At 35.2% G+C, this 11,825-nt stretch overlaps 1 protein-coding gene across 4 annotated transcripts in view; it reads left to right on the forward strand.

Annotated features, from left to right (window-relative positions):
* The window catches only part of rptor (regulatory associated protein of MTOR, complex 1), a 213,426-nt gene extending 201,829 nt beyond the window's left edge, over positions 1-11,597 (forward strand). For all 4 annotated transcript variants that reach the window (XM_051111865.1, XM_051111867.1, XM_051111866.1 and 1 more), the window contains 6 exons: positions 1,243-1,349; positions 2,111-2,238; positions 4,104-4,190; positions 4,289-4,405; positions 5,610-5,739; positions 9,543-11,597. In XM_051111865.1, coding sequence (XP_050967822.1) covers positions 1,243-1,349; positions 2,111-2,238; positions 4,104-4,190; positions 4,289-4,405; positions 5,610-5,739; positions 9,543-9,611 — 638 coding nt within the window. In that variant the 3' untranslated portion in view covers positions 9,612-11,597. The remainder of the gene's footprint in view (positions 1-1,242; positions 1,350-2,110; positions 2,239-4,103; positions 4,191-4,288; positions 4,406-5,609; positions 5,740-9,542) is intronic.
* Positions 11,598-11,825: the final 228 nt, after the last annotated feature.

The following is an 11,825-nucleotide window of genomic DNA, read 5'->3' on the forward strand; positions in this document are numbered from 1 at the left end:
TTTTTAATTTGACAAAAGATGACATACTTTTAATAAAGTTAGAAAAATGCCATTACAAAGGTAAAAACAAAATTTCCTGTAAATCCAAATTCCTTTATGGAGTCAAATATCATATCGTAATGGGAAGGCTAATATTTGATCAGAATTTGATTATTGATTAGAAGGTGCTCCTAAAATTTTTGACTGTGCTCCTAATTTTTTTTAGAATTAGGAGCACAAGTACTCCTAAATAGAAAAGTAAGTGTAGAGCCCTGTTTAACCATTTTTTATTAATTAGAAAATTGAGAAATTCTTTCAAATTTAAATCTTTTACAAGAATTACAACAAAAAAACTGTTTGATGCAAGAATATAAAATTTTATCAGTATTTGAGAAATTCAAAATTCCTTTGAACACGACTGCTCAAAATGGTCTAAATTTATGAAACTTACTAGGGGTGTGACGAGACACTTATCCCACGAGACGAGACGAGACACAAGACTGAGTTCACGAGAACGAGACGAGATTTTTAAACTTTTCTTAAGAAATCCTCAATGATGAATATAGGGAAAAAGACTCACGATTCTGGATAAATTGAGAATCCTAGTTGTTTTTAATAAATTGGAGACCATGATTCTCTCACAATTCTGGAGAAAAAAGATTAGAAAACTAAACAAAATAACGTAATTTACTAGTGGTTCTAACGAACTGTCCATTGCTTATGTCTTTTAAAAACATATTAATTTAAACAAATTAAAAAAAAAAAAAAAAACATTCAGTGAAGGAGTCAGTGTCTCACTTCATTAAGTCTTGTTTGAGTATTGAAATCTCCTGAATGAATGATTCAATGACAATATTTTAAACGGGCAGTTGTGGCCACTGACACTCACGATGTGAAACAGTCCTAATAGACATAGCGAAATCGTTGTCATTCAGGAATAAGATCTCAATATTTTAAGGATTAATCGTGCAGCTCTAATGTAAACACTGCAAAATGTTTTGCTAGGATATCGTCATCATCAGTGTTTTATGATTAGTAAAAGACAGACAAAGAGAGATTAAGGGTAGAGAAAGCAAAGTTTTTTTGTTTTTTTTTTCTTGATTCGTGAAAGTGGTGCATTCACCGACATTTTTGAAAACCAAAAGATGTGTGTGTGTGTGTGTGACTGTATTATCTTTTATCATGTCAGGAGAGCATGGAGAGCAGAGAATTGTATATTTGAGTGTGTATGTGTGTGTAAACCTTCTGTACTTTCTTTTGAAGGTGCAGGTATGGTGGTGGACTGGGAACAGGAGACTGGCCTCTTGATGACGTCAGGTGATGTTCGAGTCATACGGATCTGGGACACAGAAAGAGAAATGAAAGTGCAGGTACTGGCTGAGTCGCACATGCACACACACATTCACCTTAAGAACACTGGTTACGGGCAAGCTTTGTAGCTCCACCTTTTATGTGCTCCACTGTCTTGATTAGGCGTAGTTAGATAAAAGGTCCTCACTCTAGCCTCTTTTTTTCTCTCTCCCTAAAATTCAGACTTTTTAAAGTTCTTACTTTCTGCAGTCAGACTTGCTTTTATAAGAAGCCATACTGGACAAATGTGAAGCGAACCACGCTGGAAACTGATACTGCTGTTCCATTCTCATTGATTGTGTCTCTCTTATGCTTGTGATCCATTTATAATATTATGATACATCTGCATATATTGAACTGCAAAATGTACTCTGTTATTATATTGAGCTGCAAAATGTACACTGATATGTAATAAAAATCAAAGTTTATGGAGCCTTTACACTGTGTCTACACTGGAGCAGCCATTGTTCAACCAAAGCGACCACTGTAAATCTATTTATAAATCAGTTTTATTCATAGGCCCAAAATGAGCAGAAATGTGCATTTTGTTTGCTGATATTTACAGTTGCTGATATCTATATGGCCAAGAAAATGAAATTCTGATAGCTTGTAAATCAATTAAATCTTAATTGATAAATAAATAATTAATAAAATGCATAATAAATATCACTCTTATTTCCCAATAATATGTCTTAGTATAATATTTAAATACTTTAATATTTAAATGATATTTAATTGCAATCCTTCAATAACTCATTCAGATTTTGTGTCTGTTTTGCAGGACATCCCAACAGGAGCAGACAGCTGTGTGACCAGCCTGTCATGTGATCCTCAGCGGTCACTTGTAGCAGCAGGTCTTGGTGACGGATCGGTTCGGGTATATGACCGCAGAATGGGACCTAACGAATGGTGCGTCAGCATTCACAGAATTCTGTCTACAATTATTAATCTATCAAAGAGCACACACCTCACCTGAGTTAAATTACTGAACCAACTCTAAGACCTTCACTAACAATCATATGAGATGGATCATAAAGGAATGAGCCTTTATTGACCTTTTGAGGAGAATCAAAACACTGAATCAACCCTCTGAGACCTTTAAAAAGAGTCATATTACTGAATCATAAATGTATTCATCTCTGATGTGCCGTCACAACTGGTATGACTTCATAAATCAGATATGTCATTTCTAACTGGCTAGATCAGAAAATGATTCACCATGAATCTTGTGGCTATAAGCAGAGTCACTCCTGTCCAGCACCAATGAGCTTGTATTGTCTTCCATTTGGTCTTGGTTGAATTAAAATATCTGTAACAGTAACTCACATTTTTGTGTGTCCACATGCACTCACCCATAAATTCCATGAGAAAACAGTGTAATTAAGTCATAAAAAGCCCTATGAATATTTAAATAATGCTAATTTAACAACTCCCTCAGGCTCTAGCATTTCCAAACGCTCAAGATTTCCCCTCTACTGGTCGTATGCATCAGCTCTCTTCCATGCCTTATTATTTCTCTGCTTTCATGCACCTTTAAACACTCCGCCTCTGTGTCCCACAGCTCATGCTGACATTTCCTGTGTCACAGTGTTGTTGCGTTCCTTTTCATTAATTTGCTTGCAACCTGGCAACCACTATACTTTAAGGGCACAAATTGCTTTATGAAATTGAAGTGATCTTGCCTCTGACCTCTGACATGCTAAAGTTTTGTAACAGAGGAATGTGTCTGTATGTGAACCTGCTTGCCTCCAGTAACATTGCTCATGGTCATGTTTCAGTCTAGTTTAAAGGTGTTTTTTTGGTCTTTGGTCTTTTAAATATTAAATACAGATACAGACAGAGAGAAAACTATTTAATACAGATTTTTTTCACCTTTTTCACAGAATCACATTTTCATACTTATAATTTGAAAATCCTTCATGCAACTATTATTACATTTTAAAACTATGATAATATATACGCGGACAATTTCAATATTTATTACATTTAGATTTTTTTTTTTTTGTAAGCTTTTAGTTGTGGCATCATTTATACTTTTTTTTTCTTGAAGCTAGTGAAGACAGTATCAGTAAAGAGCTTGCTTAAAATAGCAGACGTGATGTTTGAAGAAGACGAGGAGAAATCAGTTGTGAACCATACATTTGTTATGCATTATTTCCAGTCATGCTGTAATTGCATGTGATTAGGATACATTAAATGCTAGTTATAAAATTAGTCTTAGCAAGACAAGGTCAGCCATTTTATTCCAAAGATATTATTTCTGACACAGAATGTATTTAAAGACAATATTGAATTTGAGATGTGATGTAAATTACACTGCAGTGATTTTCCACAAAATTCCCCTATGATTTTTGCATATATTCTGTTGGACATTGTTAGTAGACAAATTAAATAATTTATTTGTCTACTAAATAGACAAATGGGGGGTGGGGTGGACTGTCCCTTTAATGCAACTTTGCTGAATAAATACATTTTCATCAATCAAGCAATCCATCAATAAATAAATCAATCAATCAGTCATATTAACCCAGACTTTTGAATGGTCTTTTGAAAGTCCACAGTGCCAAAAATGCCAGTAGTGGAGGAAACACCCTTCTAAAAAATTATTTCTATTCTATCATTTTGCCACTATGCTGTTGCTACAGAGATCATTGTTATTCTGTGTTCTGGTGCAGTGCATTCCTGCAGCTCCTCCTTGTGGTCACTGTTTAGTAACGCTGCCTAAATTTTGTTGAATATAACTGCTTATACTAATCAGCTGTCTCTTTCTACAGTCGTGTGATGACGTATAGGGAACACGGTGCTTGGGTAGTGAAGGCACATCTGCAGAAGGAGACCGAAGGACACATTATCAGTGTCAGGTAACTACTTTTCTCTCTTACATAATTTTTATCACTTCATTTAAAGAATTTACCTCACACTCCTCTGGTTTTGCTCACAAGTTAGTTCTCTCCTGTAGTGTGAATGGAGATGTGCGGTTCTTTGACCCACGGACACCAGAATCAATTAACATCTTGCAGACAGTGAAAGGACTGACGGCTCTGGACATCCATCCACAGGCAAACCTGTTCGCTTGGTAGGATATGCACCTGCACCTTAAACAGTACATCTTGTATACAGTCAGTTCCATTGTACAAAAGAAAGTTGTTTGGAAAAAAAAAAGCACAAAAGACAAACCTTTTCTTTTCTTTACACCTGGCATTAAGCTTCATCTTAAGCTTAAAAAATTGCCAGTTTTAAATCAAGGCATTAATGAAGCCCAGACCTTTTGAGGTCTGATCACTGAAAAGCTAACAGAATGGAGGAATGCATGTGTAAATGGTATTCTGTCCTGATCCATACCAGTATTGGGTACTGGTATGGATCAGTGAGGGTATGGTCAGTACAGTGAGGGATTGTGTACTGACCTAATTTTAAGCTTTGCCAGTTACAACTTTAAAAGAGGCTATTTGATTGGAAAATCATACATGTACTTCACTGAACTTTTTCAGTGTGTCTGATGTCAACAGGCAGTGACACACATCATAATTTGAGCCTCTTCTCAAAATCTCGTCACACGGCCTGAATTAAATGCAAAGGAATGTCATTTCCATGATATCACTCAACCCGCACAGTACAGAAATAGGAAGTCTTGCGTACTGGAAGTCATAAGCAGTTTCCCACATTTCAATGCTGTCTGTATAATTTGTTTTTCCCTGAAATACAAAACATGCAACAAACTGGGATTATTCAGGTTAAAAAATGTATTTGTGCAGCTAAAATGTTCTAGCTAGTGTGGGAAACAGTGTTTTTGCTGATAACAACTCCGGACAGACCAAAAAAAAAAAAGACAGTGTGGACTTAACCAAAAGAGAACTGGTAAAGGAGAGCAATACCTGACAGTACCTGCAAGGACGTCTACAGATGCATACTGGTTAAAAAAAACTCTGCTTAGTTTGAGGTTCAACCCATAACACTTTTCACAATGCATATTAATTCAAAGCAGCTTCACAAAAAATGTGTATTTCAGTTTTACAATAATTACATTGTTTATTATACTTAGTAGACTAAATAGGCTCTGTGCTATCAGTCGTACCTGAGCAAATTCAGTCAGTCACAAATAATATTTTTACATAGTCTAATAATAATAGTAAGTTATTTCTCTGCCACATGTCCCGCATTGTACCCACAGAACCACATCTGCTCACCTGTGACAGCAATAACCCTGGTCCACAAATGCTTGTAACTCATGCCTCTTTTTAAACCATTTTTTCTCTTATTCTCTCACTTTCTCTCTCCAGTGGCTCTATGAATCAGTTTATAGCTGTGTATAACTCCAATGGGGATGTGATCAGCAACATTAAATACTATGATGGTTTCATGGGGCAGAGAATTGGAGCCATCAGCTGCCTGGCCTTCCACCCTTATTGGGTAAGACAGTTTTCTCAATCAAGACAGTCTTTATTACTATGAGCTGCAGTGTTCAAAGCTCATTTGAAACTGTAAGTTGTCAAGCTGCAAGATAAATGCACATAAATGAAAGTAGTTAAACAACAGTCAAGCTATATACAGTAGCTATCCACATTGCTAACCAGCAGTATGACACTAAAACAAATAAAACTTGAACAAATAAAATTTACACTAATTTGTACACAATTTGAATTAAACATATTTGAATTTATAACTTAATGACAGTGATGAATAGCAGCATGTAAGTAAATATTTTACTAATGCTAAATAAAATTTTACTCAGAGACTAAAATTAATTTGTAAATTGTTTTAGAACCATTAGAATTGCATGACCCATTCAAACTAACAAATTTTCTAGAAAGATTTGGACTTATAAAGACTACTTATAAAAAGGACTTGTTTACCCAGCTGGCATCTTGAAATTTTGATTCCAAAAACCTATGGCTAAAGGAATTGTGGAAGACCATCCAAATACTACTTTAACTCAGTAATGCCTCCCTTTATTATATCTATACAATGGAACCAATGCAAACAATTTTTGCTTTTACATACACAGCCATTCAAAAGTTTGGGATCAGTAAGATTTTTTAACGTTCTTTAAAAATTTCTTTACTGTTCATCACAGCTGCATTTATTTGATCAAATGCAGGGGAAAAATAATGGTTTTCTATTTTAAAATATAATTTATTCCTGTGATGCAATGCTGAATTTTCATCAGCAATTACTCCAGTCTTCAGTGGGACATGATCCTTCAAAAATCTTCTTGATATGCTGATATATCACCTTTATTATCAATGTTGGAAACAGTTGTGCTGCTTAATATTTTTTGTAATCTGTAATAAATGAAAAATTAAAATGAAATGAAATTAACAACAGTTATCGAAAAAAACTAACTGAAACAAAATAATAATTATCAAAAATAAATAATCATTTACATAATCATTACGTTTTCACACTGTGGAGGAAAAATATAGGCTATTAACTGTGTGGCGGCCAGTTTGGGTAAATACCTGTAAATGCACATGAGGTTATCGGACCGAGAGACGGAAAGTCCTTCATGGGTCCCGTTTGGTAAACCCCCACCTGCAACCGGTGTCAAAAAGTTTCACAGTGCAGTTTTGGACAGTTAACTCTTCACTGATTCAAGTACATCACAATTTTGATTTCTGAAAACTTTCACAGTTCAGTACGGGTCAGCTGACCCTTCCCTGAATCGTGTACATCATTATTCCGATTTGTGAAAACTTTTACAGGTCAGTACTGGTCAGCTGACCCTTCCCTGGGTCACTAACATCACTATTCTGATTTGTGAAAACTTTCACAGTTCAGTACTAGTCAGCTGACCCTTCTCTGGGTCATGATTGCCAGGGTCATTAAGATCACTATTATAATTTGTGAAAACTTTCACAGTTCATTTTGGGTCAGCTGACCTTTTCCCGAGTCACTAAAATCGCTATTTTGATTTGTGAAAACTTTCAATGATCGTTGCCAGGGTCACTAACATCACTATTGTGATTTTTGAAAACTATCACAGTTAGGTACAGGTCAGCTGACCCTTCCCTGAATCGTGTACATCGTTATTCTGATTTGTGAAAACTTTTACAGGTCAGTACTGGTCAGCTGACCCTTCCCTGGGTCACTAACATCACTATTCTGATTTGTGAAAACTTTCACAGTTCAGTACGGGTCAGCTGACCCTTCCCTGAATCGTGTACATCATTATTCTGATTTGTGAAAAATTTTACAGGTCAGTACTGGTATGCTGACCCTTCCCTGGGTCACTAACATCACTATTCTGATTTGTGAAAACTTTCACAGTTCAGTACAGGTCAGCTGACCCTTCCCTGGGTCACTAACATCACTATTCTGATTTGTGAAAACTTTCACAGTTCAGTACTAGTCAGCTGACCCTTCCCTGGGTCATGATTGCCAGGGTCATTAAGATCACTATTATAATTTGTGAAAACTTTCACAGTTCATTTTGGGTCAGCTGACCTTTTCCCGAGTCACTTAAATCGCTATTTTGATTTGTGAAAACTTTCAGTGACCGTTGCCAGGGTCACTAACATCACTATTGTGATTTTTGAAAACTATCACAGTTAGGTACTGGTCAGCTGACCCCAAGTTTTCACAATCAAAATAGTAATGTTAGTGACCCAGGGAAGGGTCACCTGACCCGTGCTGACCTGTGAAACTTTTCACAAATCAAAATAGTGATGTTAGTGACCCAGGGAAGGGTCAGCTGACCTGTACTGACCTGTGAAAGTTTTCACAAATCAGAATAGTGATGTTAGTGACTCAGTAAAGGGTCAGAACATGCGTCCTTACTGTAAACAATAAAAACTTTTGCCTACATCTTGTGAACAATCTGCCAGGCTGAACAAATATGCATAAAATACACGCTTATAATTCTTCATAAATGAAAAGAACACATTTAAATATGCCTTTACTGTTAAATGCCATAGTCTCTCCTTAAACTCTGCAGTGTATACGTGGCTGTTGGTCCTTTATAGAAGCATTAAAAAGAAAACTTCTAAAGTTATATAAGAAAGCGAAGCCAGACTACAGAAAGCGAGCAACGAGCGCTCCCTAAGCGGTCATTCACTTCAGCTGCAGCGTGAATGGCTATAATGCGAAATACTGCTAATCAAATGTGGCTTCTCCTTTATTTTTGAATGTTATTAGTCTCAATTATGACTTATGAGCGTTCGTTCGCGGGAAAGTGAGCAAAACATGAGTTACAGTATCATAATTATGGGTAACTAAGATAAAAGACATCTAGGTTTAATATAAACAAATTATATTTATTTCAAGTTAAATATCACAACACACATTTATTATCCTGTTAATTCTGCTAAACTAAAACTGAAACTAAACTATATAAAAACTAAATAGAAATGTTCACAAAATAAAAACGAAACTAAAACTAACAAAATTATTAATGAAACGAATAAAAACAAAACTAAATTTTATTGCAAATTTGAAAACAATATTCAAATAAAACTAATTTGAAAATGAAAAACTGTAATAACCTTGCTTTAATGAATAAAAAGTTCAAAAGAACAGTATTTATTCAATAAATCTTTTCTAACAATATAAGTCTTTGCTATAACTTTATTAATTTAACACATTCTTGGTGAATAAAAGTAATCATTTCTTTCAAAAAATGAAATAATAAAAATTTGCTGTCTGCAAACATTTAACGTTTGGTAGTGGTAGCGGTAGTTTATATTGTTACAAAATATTTCTATTTTAAAAAGATGCTGTTCTTTTAACTTTTTTTATTTATTAAAGAATCCTGGAAAAAGTATCACAGGTTCCAATCAGGTATTATGTGGAACGACTATTTTACACATTGATAATCAGCATATTAGAATGATTTGTTGAGGAATGATGCTAAATTGTCAGCTTTGCATCACAGGAGTAAATTGCATTTTAAAATAAATTCATATAGAAAACAGTTATTTCACATAAAAAATCATATTTCACAATATTACTGTTTTCTTTTCTGGTTTTTTGATCAAATAAATGCAGCCGTAATGAGCATAAGAAACTTCTTTAAAAAAAAAAAAAAAAAGAAATCTTACTCACAAACTTTTGAATGACAGTGTACATCCTCATTAACAGATGTCAATATAAAGTAAGGTCACTGTGGTATTGGCTAACAAAACAAAAAAGTATGTAGTAAACCTTTTATAACATTTGTATTAGAAAGTAAAAACTATGCATAAACACAGTGTTTACTCTTTCTTTTACTTCATCAGCCTCATCTTGCCGTGGGCAGTAATGATTACTACATGTCCATCTACTCAGCAGAGAAGAGACTCAGATAACATCATGACCTCTCACCTTTGACCCCTGCTGCCCCTCTTGGATGTAAATGACTTCCTGTAAATATGCAACAACCACAATGAATGTCTAAAGAAGGCTGCTGAACCCACACATGATGACTATATTAGAACCATTATTATGATTATTCTGAACATAATTCTCATTATGGATTTATTGATTGTGGACTTGGCTGTGCAGAGGAGTGTGTACTATTTAAATTGCATATAAAGAACTAAAAACAAATCTTTATGGTTTGGCCAATGCTGGCCGACGTTTTTGACTGCCTTGGAGCTAATAATCTCCTGCAGAGACAGAGAGTTCAACCTGAAGACAAGAAACTATGAAATAACGAACTTCTCTAAGCTCTGGGTTCCAGGCTGACTGTGGAAGGCCTATTGCTCAGCGGGTTCTCTCTGAAGCCCTGTGCCTCGTCATATCTCTGCTGAAGTACAGTCGGATGTGCTTTTCTGAAAAACTTTGTCAATCTTGCTGTAGATCCATAGTTTTTTAAGTGTGCAGGCGTGCATTTCTTGTGTGAAGAAATAGCCAACAGATGCTGTGTTCTTACTCGCCAGTCACAACCTCCCTACATATCCATGCTTAACATGTTCACACACACTATGCCAAACCCTCTCTGCATCAAATACTTTATTGGACTGCACGTAAATGCAAAAATGTAGTTTTACACCTCAACACCACATATGAGAGTGATCCAAAGCACTGGACATGGATAACAGGGCCTGCCGTTCATTTGCATCCACTCTGAGAACTGTGGAGCCTGAGAGGGACACAAGGTTCTTAAAGATAAGCTCAAATAATCAGGATAAAGATTTGTATAGATTTCAAGACATGTAAAGATAAGAGAGTGAATTTGCCATCTGTTTTTGCCTGGGCAGTACAATAACCAAGTTTTTTTGTTTTTTTGTTTTTTTTTTGTTTAGTTTTTGTTTTGTTTTTTCCCTCACTTCTTGTTTTGTGTTCAAGAGTCATATGTAATAGTTATTTCTGTCTCTACACATATAGTCCACTAGTTAGTTAAAATGGAAATGTCTGTTCTCCATGCTGGAAATGCCACATTACCTGCTTTTGCAGTGCCAAACCTTTTGTTTTTGGGTCAGGGGTCACCATTCATCGTCATCTTTTCCCCCCCTCCCATCTACAGAGCAGACTGCTCTTTTCAGAGATTTGTGATCTGCTGCACAAACTCATTTGGTCTTAAAATCAAACATGGTCTACGTTGTTATTTTTCCTGAATGAAAAATGAGTGCAGTTGACAGAACAGAAAAAGGACTATTTCATATTTTTAGCTTCTCATTATGTTGGACCTGATCTGTTTCCACTTTCACTTTCCCTGTTACTCCAATAATTTACAATCTCCTGGTTACCAACGCAGCATTGTGTGGAATCAAATACAAGTATCATGTGATCGCAGCAATTATATACAGTTTCACTATGTCCTGTGCTGTTGTTAGCTTTGATAAATTCATTTTAATTCTCTGTTTGAGTATTAAGAAGTTGTAGTTCACAGAGGTTTGATCTGTGTCCCACAACTGTGCACAATTTTGATCTGTTTACACAAGAATGAACATGAAAGTTACTAAAAGCTTAAAGGGATAGTTTACCCAAATATGGACATTTTATCATTTACGTACCTGCATGTCATTACAAATCTGCATGACCTTTCTTTTGTGGAACACAAAGCAGATATTTTTATCAGATGTTTTTTGTTTGTTTGTTTGTTTGTTTTGTTTTGTTTTTCTTTTCCATTCAGTTACAGTGGATGGGGACCAGGCAATTAAAAGAAAAATACATTAATTGCCAAGTCATACAGATTTAGCAGAACCTGACGGGAAAGTAAATGATTAAAACGTTTTTATTTTTGGGTGAACTACTTCTGTACAGCGGCAAAATCACGTGGTATATATATATTAATTGTTCAGCATTATTTGGAGTACATAATGTGAATAAAATTTATGAGTAGTTTTGAAGTGAGATGTGTAATGAATTTTAAGTTGCTGATAGATGAGTAGCTAATTAATAAAACAAGAAGGGTTAAGGATAAGGGTGGAAATGTATTTTTGTACAAGCGCTGATCAGAGTGGTTTGTTTGCTTGCTTGCTTTTTTACTTCCACATTCTAGTAAAACTTTCTGCAATCAAACTTTTATTGTGAGGTGATTGATGGAAACAGGCCTGGATCAAATATTGAGAAATATG

This window comes from Labeo rohita, chromosome 6 (genome assembly GCF_022985175.1).
Source record: "Labeo rohita strain BAU-BD-2019 chromosome 6, IGBB_LRoh.1.0, whole genome shotgun sequence".
NCBI classification, from domain to species: Eukaryota; Metazoa; Chordata; class Actinopteri; order Cypriniformes; family Cyprinidae; genus Labeo; species Labeo rohita.